The sequence below is a fragment of the Crinia signifera genome, chromosome 2 (assembly GCF_055691185.1).
Source record: "Crinia signifera chromosome 2, ASM5569118v1, whole genome shotgun sequence".
In the NCBI taxonomy this organism is placed as follows: domain Eukaryota; kingdom Metazoa; phylum Chordata; class Amphibia; order Anura; family Myobatrachidae; genus Crinia; species Crinia signifera.
This window is the reverse complement of record NC_139218.1, coordinates 28,499,767-28,523,180: the sequence shown is the minus strand read 5'-3', so window position 1 is coordinate 28,523,180 and position 23,414 is coordinate 28,499,767. Positions and strand designations below refer to the sequence as shown.

Below are 23,414 nucleotides of genomic sequence, written 5' to 3'. Positions count from 1 at the left end.
TAAATGCAGTCTGACGAATGACCGCATCCCCTTGGGAGACACAACCAGTGTGCAAGTTACAACCTTAGCGGAGAGGAACTGGGTAATTCCATACTTGAAAAGGATCTAGGAGTCCAAATAGACAGCAAAGTGGGATGTAGTGCCCATTGTAATGTAGCTACAAAAAAGGCCAAGAAAATTCTGGCATGTATTAAGAGGGGAATGGAAACTAGGAACTCAAGGGTAATTATGCCACTATATAAAGCATTGGTGAGACCTCACCTAGAGTACGGAGTACAGTTCTGGGCCCCACACTATAAAAAGGACATCATAGAATTAGAAAAAGTCCAAAGGCGAGCAACAAAGCTTATTAGGGGAATGGAGAATTTAAGCTTCGGGGAGAGATTAAGCAATTTGGGACTATTTACATTGGAAAAGAGACGTTTAAGGGGGGACATGCTCAACATGTACAAGTATATCAAGGGCCAATATAAGGAACTGTCACGTACCCTCTTTTCTACTAGAAAGGAATCTAGGACACGAGGGCATGAGTATAGATTAGAAGAAAAAAGATTTCATTCAGCTAGTAGAAAGAATTTCTTTACGGTCAGAACAGTCAAACTCTGGAACTCTCTTCCCAGAGAGGTGGTAACGGCTGGCTCATTAAATGCGTTCAAGGCAAAGTTGGACAAACATTTACTGGAGAAAAACATCCATGGGTACAAATAAGAAATATAATCTGTCTGTAAAATACCAGAACCTACCAAATCAGCACTGGATATCTATACCAGGTTGAACTAGATGGACGCAAGTCTTTTTTCAGCCTTCCCTACTATGTAACTATGTAACTATGATCCTCTTGACCATGCATGTATGCTTTGATGCACTGAGTTGCTGCCACGTGTTTGGCTGATTAAATAGCTGCACTCCTGATAAAGTGGCCACTGAGTGCATATGCCAGTTCACAACGCTCAGCTGTGTTGTCACTTGCCAGTTGCGGTACCTCCATTTTTGCCTTGCTGTCACCTTAGGCTAGTCCCTGTGTGGCATATGTCAGGGCTGATCACTGTTTCAGCTTCTGACGGCCATCCTGTGTCTCGCAACAGTACCACACTGTGCAAGTTATGTTTCTTGTTCAACTGGCACATGTTTGATTGACCTAACTCTTTAAACCATGATGGAATTGTGCGTGCTCTGGCATTATTTCCAAATATTGTCCTGTGTTTGCATTCCCGTTCCTGACTTTTCGTTAGTGCAATCAGGCTAATGCTGTGCGTGTAGCCCTGATACCGGATAGTCCCATCATCCCCCTGCCTAACAATTATAACTTCATTCTTGCAGTTTCTTCTCTAAGAAATTCTCCCCAGGAGAAAATAGATATGGAATGGTGGATAAGGGCCCTTATTCGGATCTGATCGCAGTACAAATTTGTTCTCAAAATGGGCAAAGCCATGTGCACTCCAGGTGGGGCAGATGTAACATGTGCAGAGAGAGTTACATTTGGGTGGGGTGTGTTGAAACTGAAATCTAAATTGCAGTGTAAAAAAAAATGCAGATAGTATTTACCCTGCACAGAAACAAAATAACTCACACAAATCCAACACTCTCTCTGCACATGTTACATCTGCCCCACCTGTAGTGCACATGGTTTTTCCCATTTTGAGAACAAATTTGTACTGCGATCAGATCTGAATAAGGGCCAAAGAGTAATTGGACCTTAATAAAAGTGATGCCATCTATTGGAAGAAGCATTATTGCCATTAACACAGACCATAACAACCTTCTTTGTATACAATCCACTCAGTTGAATCCGTGACAATCTTCTAATATTGGTTATTTATAACATTTCATCCAAGAAACAGGAACAAAAGGCTGATTCTTTCTTGTTCTTGTATTCCTCTGACACTGAAAATATTCCAATAACCAATTCAGTTTCCGCTAATACCAATCTGAGACCAAAGCTCCAGTTGGGAAAACGTATGTACCTCACAAGCTTCACACCAAGCTTCTAATTTGGGCCCACCAGTCTCCCTTTTCATGTCATGACTTGAGAGATTACCTTAAAAACCTAATGGTTGCCAACTATTCTCAGTAAAGTGGACGAATTTGGCCTCTCCTTCCTCCTGTAAACCCTTTGGCCCACTCCTAACATGACCACTTCCTGATTGTCCTTGGATGCATGTTTAGGTGGACTTTGTCCCTGTGTTTCTTCAGTCTAGTGGGTGCAACACCACAATGGTAATTATGGATCAATTTTCCAAAATATGTCACTTTGTATCCCTGAATAGCCTGGGCAAAACCATGTGCACTGCAGGTGCATTTGTCTTGGCTTCTCTATTCATTGAGCATATATTTTGACTCCATGGCTGCCCACATGAGATACTAGCAGGACCGATCCCACCACCAGCACTTCAGGAAAAGTGTGTGGTACCCTATATCCTTTATAGGGGTATTTGAGTCTCCTATTCTCCCATATAGAATGGAGGAGCTGCTTAAATTAGTTTTTTTTAGATATTTATTAAGCATTATGTAAATGAATGCACCCATCTTTTGTGGTTACCGAATGAAGTTATTTCCCGGATAGGATGCGTGACCCTGAAGTCTTGCTTGCCGGAGCTTCTCCACACATCAGATGCGTACCCTTATTTAATGGACCCTTCATACCAAATCTATGGTGGAGAGATTTCTCATGCCTATGAATTTGTAAGAAAGTGATGATATCCAACAAAATTCTGGCATGTATTAAGAGGGGAATGGAAGCTAGGGACTCAAGGGTAATTATGTCACTATATAAAGCATTGGTGAGACCTCACCTGGAGTACGGAGTACAGTTCTGGGCCCCACACTATAAAAAGGACATCATAGAATTAGAAAAAGTCCAAAGGCGAGCAACAAAGCTTATTAGGGGAATGGAGAATTTAAGCTACGGGGAGAGATTAAGCAAATTGGGACTATTTACATTAGAAAAGAGAAGTTTTTAGGGGGGACATGCTCAACATGTACAAGTATATCAAGGGCCAATATAAGGAACTGTCACACACCCTATTTTCTACTAGAAAGGAATCTAGGACGCGAGGGCATGAGTATAGATTAGAAAAAAAAAGATTTCATTCAGCTAGTAGAAAGAATTTCTTTACGGTCAGAACAGTCAAACTCTGGAACTCTCTTCCCAGAGAGGTGGTAATGGCTGGCTCATTAAATGCGTTCAAGGCAAAGTTGGACAGACATTTACTGGAGAAAAACATCCATGGGTACAAATAAGAAATATAATTTGTCTGTAAAATACCAGAACCTACCAAATCAGCAATGGATATCTATACCAGGTTGAACTAGATGGACGCAAGTCTTTTTTCAGCCTTACCTACTATGTAACTATGTAATATCCATTCTATATCAGAGAAGAGGAGACACAAATACCCTATGAGGGGTGTACTGTACCAAACACTTTTCCTGAGGCACTGGTGGTGGGGTTGGTCCTGCTAGTATCTTGATACTTTCCTTCATTAACCATTGTCCATTGGTGTGGGGACATTGATTTTGGATCAAACCCGCTATAAGCTGCCTGATACTGTATATTGTGCTGGACTTCACTTATTTTAAATCCTATAGAATACCACCACCAGTTGAATATGCTAAAAAGGACAATCAGAAACCTGAAGAATTATTTAGAATTTAGATTTTCAGGACCAGGACAACCGGTTCCAGCCTCTTTCATGAACAGAATATCACACATTGTCTAATATGTCTCAAAGTCTCTCTGAAGTGTCTGAAGTTCCTGTTGTGAAGTGTCTGAACTTCCTGTCTGAAGTTCCTGTTCATTACCAGTTTCTTCAGTAATTCTCCAGCACCTGGGTACAAGTAAAAAAGAACCTTCTCAAGGCCTCTAAACACTACAAAATCTCTGCAGTAGGAGATGGAAAGTTCCGAAGAGTAATGCGGCATTTACATGGGGCAATTGTAGCCTGTTTTTTTTAAGCGATGTGACTAGATCGCTTAGAAATAAGCACATATAGCTCCATGTGTGGACACCCTGGCAATGCGCGGTCCCATGCGTCCCCATTGCCGGACTAGATTTATACTGCATGCCGTATAAATCTAGTCATCGCCAGTGTTCTCACCAGAGAACTCAGCACACATCCCTGCTGCATCACTGGGTGCTGAGTAATCTGTACCGAGCCATCTGTGCTAAACAGTATGGAGGCCAAGTCACCCCGTGTGTATGGGGCATAATACTGGTTTGGCTCTCAACATGGCATCTTTGTTTGAAATAACCTTCCATGGAATTAGATCCATGACTTCTTGGACCTTCGATTTATCACATGTAAAAAACCCAGAGAGCAGGGGGGGGGGGGGGGGGCTACAGAGCAGGGCTGCTGGTGTGAGCAGGGGACGCTGCGGGGGACACAGGCGGCATAGAGCCGGGCAGAGGGAGCCGGGAGCTGTCAGTGCTAGAAAAAAAAAGCCTATACAATGAATGGGCAGCCTGTGATTGGCTGAGCGCTCTCTCAGCCAATTGCTGACTGGCTGAGAGAGCGCTCAGCCAATCACAGGCCGCCCATTCATTGTATGGGCTTTTTTTTTTTATTCAGTACTGACAGCTCCCGCCGGCTCCCCCTGCCCGGCTCTATGCCGGCTGTGTCCCCCGCAGTGTCCCCAGCCCCCCCTGCTCCCTCCACCGCCGCGCCGCCCCACTAGGTCCCAAGTCGGGTGGTCGGACGTGCAGCAGGTCCGACCACCCGACGCAGATCCGATGCGCACGGGACCGCACATCGGATCTGAGGGGACATCAAAACTAGCCGATTTTGGTCCGATTTCGGACCAAAATCGGCTAGTGTATGGGGGCCTTTAGGTATCTCAGATGATTAATCCTGTAGCATTCTACCTGCAACTGCCTAGATCTCTTTGGATCCCCTATTCATATAATATTTAGCACTACATAAATACTTAATTCAACACCTCTGGCCTCATCTCAGTTAAATTTCTATTTCCAGTTCCATCCACATCCTATTAATGTTCAAGTTCAAGAACATTTTGAGATAACCAAAATTGTTGTTTCCAAAATATCTTGTGGTGTTCTCAGCTTGATTGGCGTGAACAGTTGTGGTCCTGAAGAATGCTCTTGGGCTACAGCTGGTGACGATAATACCTTTCTTGAGGTATTCCGAGTCCATACCTGTCACTTACCAGTTGTGGTGACATTGCGTTGTTCGGCCCATGTCAACAGAATGCACGTTGCACGTTATTGGTCCACCCAATGCATATCGCCCAATAGTCATCGACCTGTTCAATGTTGACCTTATTACCATTGACCTGAAGACTAGATACCACATCCAACGTCTCGAGAATGTGACATCATTTCCTTTAAACATCCCGGCTGTTGCTATTCAACGCAAAGATCTTCCTCTAAGCTTTTACCAGGCGTTTCTGCCATTAGAAAGGCAAAATAAAACTTTGGAAATGTCAGCTGAGATCCTGCATTAGGAAATGTGTTTTAATACCGTAGCGTGCACTCAGCGTTATTAAAGTTTAAAAGCTAAAACATTAACCCTGGGAGGAATCTGCCGCTGAATAAAAGCATTTCTCCCCATGACAACACAGGTACAGTTCCTGGGGCCCTGCTGAGCACCTAAATGCCATTTATTTTTAATATTTGCCCGCAGAGTGGGAGCTTAGAATATTCTTCTTTGGCCGAATAATTAAAATCATAAATAAAACCCGCGATTTCAGGTATGTGTTGTCTTTTATAAAGGGAGGGGGGGCAGGGGATTACAGCTAAATTATTATCTACTTTATTGTTTTGTCGACAGCCTTGTACTGAGCCTCATTACTCAGCAGAACGGACCCAGCTTGTTCCTGTAGAGCTGCCACTTCAGTGCTGTCCGGTGTTGCAGTATTGCTAGCCCTGTGTATATTTCCCCAGTGGTGCATCCGCTGCTCTCGTGTTTGCTTTGGAAATAGTAATTCTGTCCGCCCCAGCTGCAGAACCCTCACACGCAGCTGTTATACAGACCTCTCTCTCTCTCTCTAGAGCCAATGACTTTGCTGACACAACAAAATGTTAAGCCTGGGATTCTGACTATAGCCATGAGTGTGATTGCTGTGGGACACGGTGGCATACACAATAAAAGGGAGAGATTAGGGAAGGGGATGGCACTAAATTCATCTGTAAGCATGGCTGCATAGAGAACACATACAGGGGGAATTGTATCAAACATTGGAGAGAAATAAAGTGGTGAGAGATAAAGGGCCAGACCGTCAGCTCCTGTCCTTTTTCACACGTATCCTGTAAGGAGCTGATTGGCTGGTACTGAGGGGTAGATGTATGAAGCAGTGATAAGGGACGAGAAGAGAGTCAGAGGAGAAGTGGCCCATGGCAACCAATCAACACTGAAGTAACATCTGTAATTTGCATAATATAAAATTATACAGAGCAGCTGATTGGTTGCCATGGGCCACTTCTCCTCTGGCTCACTTCTCCTCCCTTATCACTGCTTCAGACATCTACCCCTAAATCTCTCTTCACTTGATCCCTCTCCAAGCCATGATACAACTCCCCTTAGAGCTGATGCGTTATAAAACACTGTTCCTTCAATAGTGTTTATGCTCGAAATTTAAAAGGGCAGGGAGCAAAACAAAGATGGTAAAAATGGGAAGTGGTCGGCAAGTTGACAATAAATAGGTCGAACACTATTGGTCGACAGACTGTAGGTCGACGCTGACACGTGAAAAAGGTTGATATAGCTTAGGTCAAGGTGGTCAAAAGGTCGACACATACCATATGTCGAAATGGGAAAGGTTGACATGAAAAAGGTCGACATGAATTTTTCACTGATTTTGTCCTGAACAGGTGTTTTTTTCATACTTAGCTATCCAAGTGGACATAGAGGGAGAATATAATAATGCCCGGAGCATGACGAGCACAGCGAGCCATGTGAGGGGACGCGGTGCATTGTACATTGTCCATGTCGACGTAAGTCAAGATAGACGCCAAAAAAACGCGAAAAACTCAAGTCGACCTTTTTTCATGTTGACCTTTTCCATGTTGACCTATTTCTTGTTTCGACCTTTCCACCCTGTCGACATAAGCCATGTCGACCTTTTTGCTGTGTAGATCTATGGCCTGTCTACCAATAGTGGTTCTCCTATTGACTGTCGACGTTAATTGGGTCAACCCTATGGCCCACACCTGTAAACTTTTGGGCATAAACATGATCGGAGGCAGCGGAATCCGACACTTAGTAAATAACCTGCCTTAGAATTTCCATATCTGCAGGTTCCTCTGTAGAGAGCTTAGAACAGGTATTCTCTATGATAAAAATATAATTTACAGGTAACACAGGGGCAAATGCAGGATTTCTATTGGGGAACATCACATACACAGGGCCAGTGGGCACAGTAAGCTGTCGGCAGTAGAGCCAGCCCGATTGAGCTGGGCATATGCAACAGCCCCCTTAATGCATGTTGTGTCCACTGTAAAATCGTATTATATTCCATATCGCGGCCAGAATCGCCCCAAAAATGGATGTGGCGCCATTTGTTGGCAGTTCTACGCATATGTAGTAGAGTCTGAGCCCTCTAGAGCTCAGACTGTACTGCGCTTTGCACAGTGTGACGCTGTGGCTGGGAGAGGGTAGGGGGCCCGAACGGAGGAGGCTGCACACGGGCCTACTCCCCTCTTAAAGCACCCCTGCCGCAAGCCAAACAGAGTGCACCCTGGGCTATGTCACCACTTTCACTGTCCCACCTATGGCACTACCCATGTATGATAAAATAATGTATAATAGTGCACAACAATCAACGAGCAAATCAATAGAATGTCTTTAAAATGTATCTTAAATAGTTAAGGCTTTGTACTGAGCTGCAGCAGATGTAGCTGTGTGTGGTATTCTATTTCTATATAAATAGAATACAGGATGCACTTTTCTGACTATGAAAATACCCTCTTGTATCTTGAAGAATATCCTTGTTGTTTCATTGGGAAATTTCACAATACATAAAAGTGAGTCTGCTTGCAGAATAAAAGTTTTCACTACAGAACTGTCAGATCAAGGCGTGTGGTCCTTCCCGAATGGATCTTGTGGGATGTTTTCTGAATCCTACAGTTGTTTTTGATTGAGTTTGTTTTCTTGTGTCTTAAGTTCATAGCTAAAGATTGGATTATGAAATTCACTTACCACCATTTAAGTCCACTCCACTTTCCTCTTTACTTTCCATTAGTCAATGATAATATTGTGTGTAATTATTATATTAGCAGCACAGTGACATTTGGCAGATCAAGAGTGTTGGGGGTAGAAGTGTGTGAGACTCAGGCAGCCAGTGAGAGCTAAGTGGAGAAGGAGGTGGGGCCTATAACCAATCATTACTGCACATGTGCAAAACAGACAATAGGGTTATATAATAGACACAGAGAACCAGCATACTTGACTGAGTTTTATGTCTCCCATACCAGGAGATCCTGGAAGGGATGTCTAAATTCTGTGTGTGGGGGGCATCATCCTGGCCCTGCTCCTACGAAACATTACATCTAGAAATGTGGACAGGATCAGGCATGGTTTTCTGCTCTCCTAGGGAAATACCTTAAAATTTGGGAGTAGTATATGAACCAGGACTACAGTATTTGACCTATGAAGCCCTAATTTACTAAATATAGGGAAACGTGTTACACAACTGTGTTTGCATATGTTAAAGTTCCATAGCTTCATAAGGGTCAGATTCAATAAGCCACAGGATTTACCCCATGGCAACAGTTCTGACGTGAGCTATTCAATTAAGCGGTCTGCAGACAGCTCCGATCACTCTGATTGGTAGATCACATTGCTCAACACTCTGGTTAATAGAAGGTGCTGTCCTCCAATCAGAAGGCTTGTTCGGCTCTGACTTTGGAGAACCAGGGTTGCACCTTCGCTGACTCTCCTTTGATAGCATTAAAATGTATTGGTTTACTTATTGGAATAATATGTATATCAATAGACAGTGTAATATGAGTGGCTAGCCATTTGAGCCCTTAATGACAATTCATTTTCACACTACAATGATTTGCAAATGTCTTGCTTTACTGGAGGATGTTGCACTGGCAAACGTAGGATTTTTAGAGGGGGGTTTCCAAATGTAATCCAAAATCTCCCACTCTGCATTGGAGTAAGAACCGGAATCTGGGGAAATTGTAAAAGCCGTAAATATTGGTCTTTTTATACACTGGATACTATATGGAATACAGTATTAATATTTAACAGTACAGATAGTCTATACTATAGGCTGTTTCTAATATTCAATAAAATAAGTGGTCAGGAACAGGTTAAACATATCATATTAAATAAATACACAAACATAATAGAACCAGTACTGTACTTTCTAAGCTCACAATCTCCCACTTCATGATGAGGCTCCTGTCTCTTCCTCCTGGCAGCTGCTCTCCATTGCGATGTTTGAGGGCTCAGATCGAAAAAAGGCAGCCAGTAGAATGTATACAGAGAGAGAAAATGCTTTACACATAATGGGTGTGCCGCACTGGACTCCATTGGCCTCAGAGCCTAGTGCATTGCACTCCCTACACCCATTATAGGGTACAAAAGTGCAAGAGTTTTTTCAATTATACATCATTGTTAACCATCAGATTTAAGTTATAATACTGACCAGTGGCGGATCCAGAGGGGGGCTGCAGCAAAGTTCACAATTCAAATAGGGGAGCCACACCAACTGCCAAGGCAAAATGACTCGCTGGCAGTGGGTGTGGCTCCCCTATTTGAATTTTGAACTGAGCTGCATCCTCTCCTCTGGAGCCGCCACTGATACCTGTTCTGTAAGTAACATTACAACCGCGTCTGCATTTCGACACCACCACAAATTCATTTGCCCATTCATTACACAGTAGATGTGCCAACGAACACACATGGTAGAACGGTATAGAGAATTCAACAGCGGTAAGTCCTACCCTAGTCACGGGGCACGTACCACATTTCACATGGGTTTCTGCTTTTAGTCAGCACAAGACCATTCATTGAAAAAAATGTTTGAATGGCTTTTTTTTTGTAAGGGTGGATAGACAAATGTTCTTTCATGGATGATGGATTCAGTTGTACATGTTTGTTGTGAAAAGAGAAACATTTTAATGATTTTAAACTCAGCACTTTGGAGACCTCCATCACATTGCTATGCGGAATTGATTTTTTTCCCTTCTTCCTGAGTGGTTACATTATTCCGGCTTTCTGTGTTCTCGTGAAAATGCATGTTTTCTCCTCATGTCACTTCAAATTGATATATTTCTGCATCTCCGGCGCTGATGACCATTCGGCTGCCACTATAATCACTGTGTTTGTTAATCTTTCCTTAAAAAAAGAAAAAAAATTTTTTTTTAGGTCCTCACCTGTCTATTATAGAGCGAACTATTATATCGCCTCTGATATTATGTTGCTGATTTAGACGTGTTCGCCCCGCCCCTCCTCTGGGTGTCTGGCGGAATGCACCTTTCCGGGGTGGGGGGGGGGGGGGGCGAGAGGGGGACCCGATTTTCGTGAGCCTCCCGGCCAATCTGGGAGGAAAGACAACCCTGTGATACAGCCATGTAGCCGAATACAAAGTCATCTCTGACCATCACCAAAGGAATTGGTATAAAGCATGGGCCTTCAAACTGTGGCACTCCAAATGTTGTGAAACTACAAATCCCAGCATGCCTTGCCACAGTTTTGCTATAAGGGAGTGTTAAAACTGTGGCAAGGCATGCTGGGATTTGTAGTTTCACAATATCTGGAGGGCCACAGTTTGAAGACCCATGGACTATAAAGTCACACATTGGGGGTTATTCTGGTTCACTCGCAAAGGCACAATCACTCTCTAATGGACAAAACCATGTGCACTGCAGGGGGGGGGGGCAGATGTAACATGTGCAGAGAGAGTTAGATTTGGGTGGGGTTTGTACTTCAAACTGATATCTATATTACAGTGAAAAATAAAGCAGACTGTATTTACCATGCACAGAAACAATAAAACACCCAAATCTAACTCTCTCTGCACATGTTACACACCTGCAGTGCACGTGGTTTTGTCCATTAGAGAGTGATTGTGCCTTTCCGAGTGAACCAAAATAACCCCCATTATGCATAACGATACGTGGTGCGAGTCACAGCGTGGTGGCTCATATGGAGAACCACGGATTTGGGATAAGCCTCCCATGGGACCTTTGATAAGTTGCCAAGTCGGTGGGGCACCAAATAGTCAGATTTCGGTGCTTAGGGTCCCCCTCCTGGCCCCCCGGGAAGGTGGATATGTCTCCTGCATCACCCCTGCAACCCCTTCCCCTCTGCATAAAATCCTGATTTCGCGGGTCCATGGGGAGGGGGCGGGGCTAAAATGTTGCAAATTGCATCATTCTGCTTAATTTTAGCCCCCAACTGCTACGGCTATTGCTACGGCTGACTGTCTCAGGGGTGGGGCTTGGTGATGTCAGCCTCGTCCCACCACTGACATGTAGCCTCATTCCACCCCCTTTTCACTCCTCTCCGGGCGGTATGAGTAGGCAGGTATGAGTTTGTTTATTATCTACATCTACTGGAACCAGGGGTTAAAGTGCATGAGTGTGTGTGTGTGTGTGTGTGTGTGTGTGTGTGTGTGTGTGTGGGGTGGGGGGGGGTGGAACTTAGTTCCACCACCTGTAATAGGGAGGCAAAACTAGTTCAAACTCCACCTTGGCCCTTCACAGTGATTCTAACAGAAAAGCATTATCGTATGCAGGGAGGTGCCAAAAACCTCTAACACTGGCCCTGGCTCTGCCCAATGTGGGGAAGAGAGTGGGGTGGTTTAGGTGGCAGAGGGAAATGAGTTCCACCACCTCCCCAGGACCACTGTAAGCCCTGATTACAACTGTTAATATTTACTTAACAAATCAGGCTGACTAAAAGGAGCACAAGACCGGAAGTGAAGTCAATATACTGTAAAGGCCAAGGTCAGGGCAGGCACAATCAATAAAAGGGGTCAGGGCTAGTAGCAAACAAGCCACTTCAATAATAAGAATGCAAAAATATTATGTGTGCAAAAATAACCACCAACTCCACACGTTGCTTTAGCACCACGTAAGCTGACGGTCACAGGCTGGAACCTGGACACACGCTCACACACCAGGCTTAACACGAAAAACCTGTATCTGAAAATTGGGTACAATATTTTGTTTTTCGACCCACAAATATAACTACATGAAGAAGGTATATTGCGCCTGTCATCTTGTGCATTTTCACCAGGTGTGCTGGTCCAAAAGAGGGCCAGTAACTATCTTCTGATTCCATAGGCTCAGGATGGTGTGGGATATTTGGGGTTATTCAGACCTAGGCTGTGAATTTGCAGAGTGGATAATTAACGATTGACTGCATATGAATCATAGTACACATGCGCAAGACCATCAACTGCCTCCCCCATTAAATAGATTAACAGCTCATCGCCAATCTGCGATATTTGCACCTGATACTTCTAGGCTCTTCCAGGACGGGATTTAACTCTAGTGGGCGGAGGCTATCCGATCGCAGGGCTCTGCAAAGTAGCAGACGAGCGATCAGATCACTATGCACGAGTGTATAAAGTTATAGAGCTTTATGGTGCTATATAAGTAATGACATCAATGCTAATAACTGGAGTCAGATCATATAGCACATTAAAAAAATATCATTATTTTTGCTACAGTGCACCTACAGATATTGAGTTGATTAGTGTAAATATGAATACTACCTTAATGCCAATTTCCTACAGATGCCAAGTCTTTGCATCACCCGTCCCACTTATGGCATTGAGTGTTACTTCGGGAAACTTATTTTAAAAGGATTTATTGAAAGTGTTGCAAAAAATATCCTCTTAAAATATGTAATCGGGATATTCTCAACCAGCTTTAAAATTGCTTACTTCTTCTCAGAGGCAGGAGACCGTGACATCCCATTAAAAACTGCTATGCCTTAATACCGCTTTCAGAGGTGCGGCGTATGAGTCTAAACGGGCAAACCAATCAAGCGTGTATGGAATTGTTCATGATAGCTTAATATGGCAAGGGCGTGTGCTGAATGGATAAGTCCATGTTATATGTCCGTGTAATACGGTTAGTATATCTCTCTCTAAGGGAGATATATGAAACCTTGGAGAGAGGTCAGGTGGATAGAGATAAATTACTAACCAATCAGTATCTGTCATTTACAATAAATATTTGAAAAAGTCTGTTAGAAGCTGATTGTAGTCCCCACTTTATCTCGCTCTCCAAAGTTTGATCCACCCTCTAGTTTGATTCAACAAAACTGATCAGATTCTAGGGGGCAGATGTAAAAATTGTTAGGGTGCGGTTGGTGGCGGGGTTTCGGCAGTTTAGCTGCGAGATTTAAACCCCCGATTTTCTAACCTTCAATTGCATGACCAAACCGCCAACATCTTAGCACTTGCTGCATCTAGGATCCTATTACTTAAGTCTGTCCTTCAGAACATTTGAAATGCGTATCTCCCAACTGTCCCGCTCTTAGTGGGATAGTCCCATGTGAAAGCCACTGTCCCGCCCACGGGCCACAATGTCCGTGGAGGGTGAAAAGTGGAAGGCATCTGTTCAGTTTTCGGGGAGAACCTGAGGGTAGTTAGGCACCTTCACGAGTGCTGAGAATGCTATCAGAATGACCGTGAGGTCACACCCCCTCCACTCAGGGCCACGCCCCCTTATTGTCGGTGTCCGGGTTTGCTGCTTGACAAGGTATAGAAATGCAGAGGGACTCAAACAACACCCCGCCCTTTTTTAGAAATAAGGAACCAATGAAAATGTAAATATGACTATATAATTGCTTTATATATATTATATTACAATGAAAGCATAACACAATTAGTATACAAGTAGAATAATGAAACATAAAATGTAATGTACAGTATATGATCAAAAATATTATACTAAAAATCAATATATAAAAAACAAAAGTGAACAAAAGGTATAATGTTCTACCAGCAGAGTCAGTGGGCCCGTGCTTCAGCAAGGCCTTCCACGTCCCTGGGAAATTGTGTACAATGTATGGAATTCTAATCATGTTCAATTGGCTTCCATGTTCTAAGAGGGTGAGGGCAAACGGGTCGGAGATCTTAAAGTAAATTCGCTCTAAAATAGCTCTTAACAAATTGCAATATTCCTGCTGCAAACTAGCATCACGTTATCAGTACCGGTTTCCAGACCATGTCTGCAGGGATTTCACAGCTAGAGTCAGTGCCTAATTAAAGTCAGATTTTTAATTGTGTCCTATGTCATTTAAAACCTCGGTACTTGTGAGTTATCCGGACGCCCGATTTCAAAATCGGGTCGGATCGGGCACATCGCATCGCATCGCATGCGACCATCGGATGCGATGCGATGCGATGCGATGACCCGATTTTTCCATAGGAATCAATGTTAAAATGGACTGAGTCCATTTTAACATGGAATTCAATGGGAAAAAGGGGTCTTTTTCATACCCCTACTATCCAAGTGGGCATGGAGTTGGATATAAACCTGTGGCGAGCGTAGCGAGCCACCGAGCCCGAAGCGTGGCGAGTGTAGCGAGCCCCGCGAGGGGACACGGAATACCGTCCCCTCGCGGGGCTCGCTTCGCTCGCCACGCTTCGGGCTCGGTGGCTCGCTACGCTCGCCACAGGTTTATATCCAACTCCATGCCCACTTGGATAGTAGGGGTATGAAAAGGACCCCTTTTTCCATAGGAATCATTTTAACATTGATTCCTATGGAAAAATCGGGTCATCGCATCCGATGGTCGCATGCGATGCGATGCGATGCGATATCGCATCGCATCGTATCTGATTGTATGCCTTAACTTAAGGCATACAATCAAAAAATCGGGCGTCCAGATAACTCACAAGTACCAAAACCTCATCCAAGTGGGTGACGAAATGAGAATATTTAAAGCAGTCTAAAACTGTTGCGCTCGCCACGCTTCGGGGTGGCGTGGATAGTGGGGGGTGCGCTAAGTCTATTTTTGGGACATACAATCATATTATTGTATACCTAATGTCATGGCATAGCACCCCAGAAAATTGCATGCGATCAAAAAAAATCGCATGCGATCGCATGCGATTTTGCATGAGGTGCGATGCCATGCGATGAAATGGGACATAACAGCAGTGAATAAATTAACTTAAAAATCGCATTGCATCGCATGCGATTTTAATTGCATGCAATGCAATATTTTTATGCAGAATAGCTCTCTACGCAATTAACGTAGTGGGCGCCGTGCTAGGAAACAAGTACCTTCGGGACCCCCACACAACTTCCAGTAGCATTTATATCTAATTGCATCCCATCGGGACTATCCTGTAATCTGGTGGGACTGCCATGCTATGACATTCTATCCTTATGTATCCCTATTATCAATATAGACTGTAAGCTTGCGAGCAGGGCCATCCTACCTCCATGTCAGTTTGTATCTACCCAGTTTGTTTAATCACTGTTGTCTCCAATTGTAGAGTGCAATGGAATATGCTGCGCTGTATAAGAAACTGTAAATAAATAAATAAATAAATAAATATGCCTCTCTATACAGTCAAAGATTACCTATCCCAAGGATGTCATTCATGTGTGGAGGTAAAGATCTATACCCTGTATAAATCATTGCACTTGACATATACCATTATTATCTGTTAGGTTGTACAAAAGGTTTGCATTTAAGTGATAATGTATTCCTAACAAACACAGCTGAAATCTGTTATACCCCCACCCCTACTACCAGCCCCCACCCCCACCCCCTGAGACCACACATACGCTCCTATATGTCTAGTCTAGCCTGTTATATGAAATCGTAAATGAAAAGCCTCTTGGGGCTATACTGTAATTGCAGTGTGCGCTCTGTGGGCTGGGGACGCTGTGATCTCCTTGCAGATGTAATGAGATTTGACTGTAGAGCACAAAAATATTGTCTGTAACCCCTTCCTTGCCGGCAAACATTGCAGCGGAAAATATTGGCGCTGGCTTCTGAGTGAACAAAATGATGGGGATACTGATTGGGTTTTTTTTAAACACCTTTTATTTTTTGTGCATTTTTATGCCGCATCTGTAAAATTAGACATAAGCAATTGCTACAGGATACACATATACAGTGGCTGCCAATTATACAGGAGGATACATCATATATTTGAAATAACCCAGTGTAGGTTTATTCGGGCATCATTCCTATTCTGGAAATGAAGTTATATCTGATATCATTTCAGCTGGGGCATAATAATGTTCTTAGAACAGATGTCCTATTATTTGCATTCATTTTTATATTGCTTTGTCGCAGTTTATCAGAAGCATTTGCTGAATGTTATTTTTAGAAGCCATGGTAGGCAAGTATAGGTGATATCCCGACCCCACCCCCTGGAGGTACACAATCACGCCCATTCTGCACGGTTCCTAGGCAACTCTTCTAACAGTGCAGATGATTGGTTGCAATATGGATGCATTCATAACTAATACACAAAATGCAATCTAATGGTCTTATGATTATGTTCAGTAGCATGATTTGCTGTTATCAACGAATGTTACTTTCAGGCTAGTCACATTTTTTTGGGATGTTCTCTAGGAAGGCTCGTTCTTGGCAATATTTTTTTTGCCAGGAACAGTATCAAACGTTATATGGGATAAGTCTGTTTTGATGGATAATTGCAATAATCTACTGGATGGCCTGATATAGTCATAGTTGGTGAAGGTAGGGATGGCTAACAACCATCGATGATTCAAAATCATCAGTGGTTTATGGCTGATGTCAAATAGTTTTGCCATCGATGGGGGAGAACCAGATGGTTTCCCTCCAGTGATGGTACAGCAGAACCAATGTTAACAGCATGACCAATGTCGTTCTGATTGGCCCACGAGCCAGTCAGTCAAAGAAAATGGATGACCATCAATAGCTAAAAATATCGATGGTCATCCATCACATGTTGTCGCTGTTTTCAGTATCGCCATTGATGGTGACTGCACCGAAGGTGGTGCATCAAACCTTGAAGAAAAAGTGAAGTTGTCCATAGCAACCAATCAGCTTCTAAAGTCCTATACATACTAGACGATTGACACTGGTGCCGATGTTAATCAGCTTTTCAGGGATTTACAGCATTTTCAAATGTACTAACATCCGGTCGCCCCGTTTTCGCCGGGAAGGGTTTTGCCACCTTTGGGTGGCAATACCCTATAGAAGCCTATGGGCTTCTATCGCCACACGCCGCCTCCGCCGACCCCCGCCACATATACCGACCCCCTCCCCCAGGCTTACTTTCTTCTAGGTCCTCCTGGACCCGGAAGGTAAACTCCTCCTCCCCCTAGCAACGCAGCCGGATGTCCTTCCGGGTGCAGGGGGGAGGAGGATGTGCCGGGGACAGCCTGTTTAGGCTTCATGGCGTGAGGGGAGGAGGTGCCCAGGGAGGTGACGGAGCCCCACACCACATGTATCGCGGAGGGGCCTCTGTCACCGCATTTCGATGCTAGCCGCATGTGTATCACTGCGGTCCGGCGGTGAGGGGCGGCGATGTATTTTAATACATCATGACCTTAGCATGGCCAAATAGCAAAACTGTAGCAGGGCATGCTGGGATGTGAAGTTCAACAACAGCTGGAGGACTGAAGGCTGAAACTTTTCCGCTTTACATAGTTACATAGTTACATAGTAGGTAAGGTTGAAAAAAGACTTGCGTCCATCTAGTTCAACCTGGTATAGATATCCATTGCTGATTTGGTAGGTTCTGGTATTTTACAGACAAATTATATTTCTTATTTGTACCCATGGATGTTTTTCTCCAGTAAATGTTTGTCCAACTTTGCCTTGAACGCATTTAATGAGCCAGCCGTTACCACCTCTCTGGGAAGAGAGTTCCAGAGTTTGACTGTTCTGACCGTAAAGAAATTCTTTCTACTAGCTGAATTAAATCTTTTTTCTTCTAATCTATACTCATGCCCTCGCGTCCTAGATTCCTTTCTAGTAGAAAATAGGGTGTGTGACAGTTCCTTATATTGGCCCTTGATATACTTGTACATGTTGAGCATATCCCCCCTTAAACGTCTCTTTTCTAATGTAAATAGTCCCAAATTGCTTAATCTCTCCCCGTAGCTTAAATTCTCCATTCCCCTAATAAGCTTTGTTGCTCGCCTTTGGACTTTTTCTAATTCTATGATGTCCTTTTTATAGTGTGGGGCCCAGAACTGTACTCCGTACTAGGTCTCTTTACAAGTGATCGTTATTTGCATTTGTTTCATATACTGATGGGAGGGGGAGGTACTCAGGGCAGGTACAAGGTTTTTTGGCACCCTAGGTAAAACAGCTTACTGTTTCCAAAACCAGCCACACACCAATACCCACTTTCCAGGGTGAAATTGTGGAGGTGGTGACTTAGAAGAGGCCTATCTCAGAATCATACTTAATTTGGTGATAGTCAGACTGAGTGTCATCCCCAGATTCTGGAGGAGGAGCGGACAGTACTTGTAGTAACTGTTATGCAGAGTGGGTGTGACCATGCACTGCTCCTGGACACGCCCCCACTCCTGCCCCAGCGCACGGGAGCACAGGACAAGTCCCCGGAACGTTTGGCTATATACATCACGCACTCTGTCATAAATGTTTTATCTTATATGCAGATGATATTGCAGTCTAGTAACCTGAAGGTGACTTTCTGTGTTCTAGGGGTACAGCGATAGCTGGAATTGTGTTTGGAATTGTCTTCATCATGGGAGTAATTGCAGGAATCGCAATATGCATCTGTATGTGCATGAAGAGTACACGCGGTACCCGTGTGGGAGTTCTCCACGCCACGCACATCAATGCCATCAGTTCTTACTCAGGTAACGGGGATGGGTATTAATTATGGTTGTGTCACCTCTAGGCTCAGCCAATCAGTGTACAGTAACAGCACAGTAACAGCACAGTAACAGCACAGTAACAGTACAGTAACAGTACAGTAACAGGGCCACTTTATCATTCTACCGCTTCCTCCTCTTCTGCAGGATTTACAGTAAGCCCAATATATAGCAATATCAGGGTTGTCTACCCTCCCGGAATATGAGGGAGGCACCCGAAAATCGGGTACCCCCCCCCCCCCCCGGAAAGGTGGGCAACCTTCCCGGATTCCGGTGGTCCCCCACAGTAGCGTTCATTTCCCGCAATTAGGGATGGCCATCGACCAGCACAGGCCAGTCAGTCAAAGAAAATGGATGACCATCGATAGGTAAAACTACTGATGGTCATCCATCACATAGTTTAATACAATTGATGGCTGGTTGCAGTATTGCCATCGATGGTGAATGCACTGATTTGTGGGTTTTTGGGGGGAGGGATGGGGCTAAAGATGCAAATAGAACCATTCAGCCCCACCCCCTCCTCGTAGACCCGCAAATTGCAGGATTTGCAGAACTGGGGGTGGGGTTTGATGACATCTACATCAGGCCCCCCCCCCAAAGTGCTGCTGACAGTCTCCTCTTAAATGAAGGGTTTTTTTTAGATCAAATGAGAAATATAGCTAATTTACTGAGCTTCCAATGGGCTGGTGGATCCATCTGCTAATAAACTGTACCTACAGAGTGTAACCCTCCCATTCCTAGCCAGAGATGGACAGAAATGTGCACAGATTCCTGCTATTGTCAGCTATACATTCTTTACCAGCAGTAAATTTCGACGTAAAGGTCGACATTGACAAAAGCCCAACACAAGCAAAATGTCAACATGGAAATTGTCAACGCAAGTTTTTCATGATTTTTTTTTTTTACAAGGACTTTTTCTTACTTCACAATCCAAATGGGCATAGAGTTAGATCATAATAGTGTGGCGAGCGCAGCAAGGCACCATGCCCGAACATGCAAGGGGACGCGGCACACGTATACCGAGATGTAGATGTTTTGATTGTGTCGACCATTCTCACTGTCGACCTAGTGCATGTTGACCATTTTAGGTGTTGACCTAGACACTGTTGTCCATTTATCCCAGAACCATTTCCCATTAGACCTAGTAGCGCCACCTGCTGGCAGTGGCGCTCCAACATTTGTATATTTACTGCCAGTCTGAAATGCATACATGTACACATAACTAAAAACACAACAAATGTAATAGCTGATGGCTTTGGTACTTATGTAGTATCTGGGCGCCTGATTTTGTGATTGTATGCCTTACCTTAAGGCATACAATCAGATGCGATTCGACACGATTTTCGGCAAAATCGCATCCGATATCGTATGCGATGCGATTCGATGCGATTTTGTATAGGATTCAATGTTAACAAGGTCCTGTTCATTTCCCCACTATCCAAGTAGGCATAGAGTTGATTTTATAAAGCGTGGCGAGCCCAGCTAACCACCGAGCCCGAAGCGTGTACCTCTAGCAAATATCTTCAAAGCTCCTGCACATTGGCCCTTATTCAGATCTGATCGCAGTACAAATTTGTTTGGAAAATGGGCAAAACCATGTGCACTGCAGGTGGGGCAGATGTAACATGTGCAGAGAGTTAAATTTGGGTGGGGGTGTGTTGAAGCTAAAATCTAAATTGCAGTGTAAAAATAATGCAGCCAGTATTTACCCTGCACAGAAACAAAATAACTCACCCAAATCTAACTCTCTCTGCACGTTACATCTGCCCCACCTGCAGTGCACATGGTTTTGCCCATTTTCCAAACAAATTTGTATTATGATCAGATCTGAATAAAGGGCATTGTCTGGTGTTATGATTATCTGTCAGGCCTGTGCACACAAGCCACTGGCTCCAGGGGCCACAACGCAGACCCTGCACCCATATAATTATACTTACCCGTCCAAAGTCCGGCACTGCAGACAGAAATCACTAGGAAAATGGCCCTTGTGATTTGCCAATGCACAGTAGAGATGTCCCCGGTAACAAAGGGAGTTATTCTGGTTCACTCGCAAAGGCACAATCACTCTCTATTGGACAAAACTATATGCACTGCAGGTGTGGCTGATGTAATATGTGCAGAGAGAGTTAGATTTTGGTGTTTTATTGTTTCTGTGCAGGGTAAATACTGGCTGCTTTTACACTGCAATATAGTTATCAGTTTGAAGTACACCTTCCACCAAACTCTAACTCTCTCTGCACATGTTACATCTGCCCCACCTGCAGTGCACATGGTTTTGTCCATTAGAGAGTGATTGTGCCTTTGCAAGTGAACTAGAATAACCCCCAAAGTGCGGGTTCGATGTCCACGCAGACCTGGGCTACCAGAGAGGAGGGGGTCTACACGGAGTCCCCTCCTTTCATAGCTTGCCCCTTACTCTAAGAACATCTCTAGGTCTCTGGCCCTTTATTGAGTGACAAAATAATAACCATAGGGCGCTACAGCAGAGTGGTATTTGGAATCCGCATTAATGGGTAACCTGAATCTTATTGTCTTCCCCTCTAGTGTCTCCACCACCGTACAGCTATGATTATGAGATGGAGTTTCCTATTGATCTACCTCCGCCATATACTCCCACCCCGCCGGGGCCTATGCAGTATCCTGCTCCCCCGCCATACCCAGGACCTCCAAGGAAATAACATTCCGAGACTTGGACATTTCCAGACACAAAAACATTTCAACGTCCTAGATAGATATAGAAGATGGTTTGTAAGAGTCTGTGGGAACTAACGGGAGACAAAGCACAATAGACACCGATCCCCGCATTGCCTCGGCCTTACCTCCTGAAGTGCTTGACCTGAGATCTTCCTCGCCACCGCCGGTGTCCGTCGTAGAACAGGAACACCATATTATAAGAGCAGTATTTATTTTCTGTGCCAAATGTTTTGATAATAAAGATACAGTATTATTTTGATGTGGCCTGAAGAAAGACCCGTCATTTCTGAATGTTGTTTTTACAAAAATGATAAAAAAAAACTTTTAAATATATGCATTTAAATGTTTCGTACTTTTTCCAACAAGATAAGTGTTGGGTATGTTGCGGTTTATTTCTATCATCAGGTGACAGTGTAATGTGAGTAAGGGACCAATACTGGGCATTTGGAAGTTGCATGTTCTGGGCCCTTGTATTTATAATAGTGATAGACCAGTACACCTGAAGCCAGGCATGTGGCAGGTAGTAGCATAAGTCTGCACTTGGTGGCTGCCTAGGGCCCTGCAATAACGATATCCTGGCCATCCAAAACATTCCCAGAAGAGCATTGCATGGGTACCCTATGATGTCATGACATCATTCAGACCCGACCACATTTCAAAAGTCCCTTTCATGGTCTTTAATAGCATGGCTGGGCAACACCGGCCCTCCAGATGTTGATAAACTACACATCCCAGCATGCCTTGCATCAGTTTCAGCATGGCCACATAGCAAAACTAATGCAAACTATCCTGGGATGTGTGGTTCACTAACATCTGGAGGGCCGGTGTTGCCCAGCCCTGTTTAATAGGATAAAAAATGTTTAGACACATACAATATTCTCATCCACTGAACGTGCGCGGTCACTTTACTATAAATGTGACACAAGTAATAAGCCTACAACTAAAAACAGAGGTCGAGATGTACTAAGCCTTGAAAAGTGATAAAATAGAGAACGATAAACCACCACCCAATCTGCCCCTAACTGTCATTTTTCAAACAGCCTGTGACATGACAGTTATGAGCTGATTGACTGGTAGTTTATCATTTCTATTTTATCACTTTTCAAGCATGGCTAAGGTTGGAAGGTTGACACCAGCATTATGTCGACATTGGACAATGGTAAGGTCGACAGTCAAAAGGTTGACATAGTTGACATGGGCACCGTCAAATTGCACTGCGTCCAGTGGCGTAGCAATAGCAATAGCTCCGGAAGCTTGGAGGCGCTAAGGAACTTTGGGGTCTGTGGAAGCTATTGCCGCCGCCAAATCTCTGATGCCCGCAGTGCCTGTCTGCACTGAGTCCCGGTGCTCCTCCTGTCCTCCTGTAAAATGGCCGCCCCCTTCACAGCAGACAGTTACTAAGGATGCTAGAGGAGGCAGCGACCTCCTCTTGCATCCTAAATGATGGTCAGCTGTAAGGCGGCGGCCATTTTGGATGTGACATTCAGAGAGAGGAGCAGGAGCGTCGGGACTGAAGATAGCAGCAGGTCCAGGGAGCCGGCCTGGGACCGCAACGGATTGTCACGGCAGAAGAGGGGGTAAGTGCGGGTGAGTGGGGGGAGGGGAAGTAGGAGGGGGGGCGCACACATTTCAGTGGCGGGGGGGCGCCCCAATTGTAGTTATGCCACTGACTGCATCCCCTCGCATGGCTCACTGCGCTCACCATTATTCGGGCACAGAGCTTCGCTAGTGTATTCTATGCCCTGTCCAAATCAGACGCTATAATAGAGTTGTAATGGGCATATGGCATCTGAGCAGGTGTCCGAGCATCCAGGCACTGAGCAGGATAGTGTTACGGGAATTCTCTGGGCAGTGATGGCTAGATTTGGCTAGGGATGTGACAGGGATGTGAGCAAGCTGATGTAATGCATAATTCTATTGGCCAGGTAGTTAC

General features: G+C 44.3%; 1 protein-coding gene across 1 annotated transcript in view; it reads left to right on the top strand.

Annotated features, from left to right (window-relative positions):
• The window catches only part of CYYR1 (cysteine and tyrosine rich 1), a 45,993-nt gene extending 24,241 nt beyond the window's left edge, over nt 1–21,752 (top strand). Inside the window, exons 3-4 of the mRNA XM_083170962.1 lie at nt 18,615–18,772; nt 21,332–21,752. Of these exons, the coding sequence (XP_083027088.1) occupies nt 18,615–18,772; nt 21,332–21,465 (292 nt within the window). The 3' untranslated portion in view covers nt 21,466–21,752. The remainder of the gene's footprint in view (nt 1–18,614; nt 18,773–21,331) is intronic.
• Nucleotides 21,753–23,414: the final 1,662 nt, after the last annotated feature.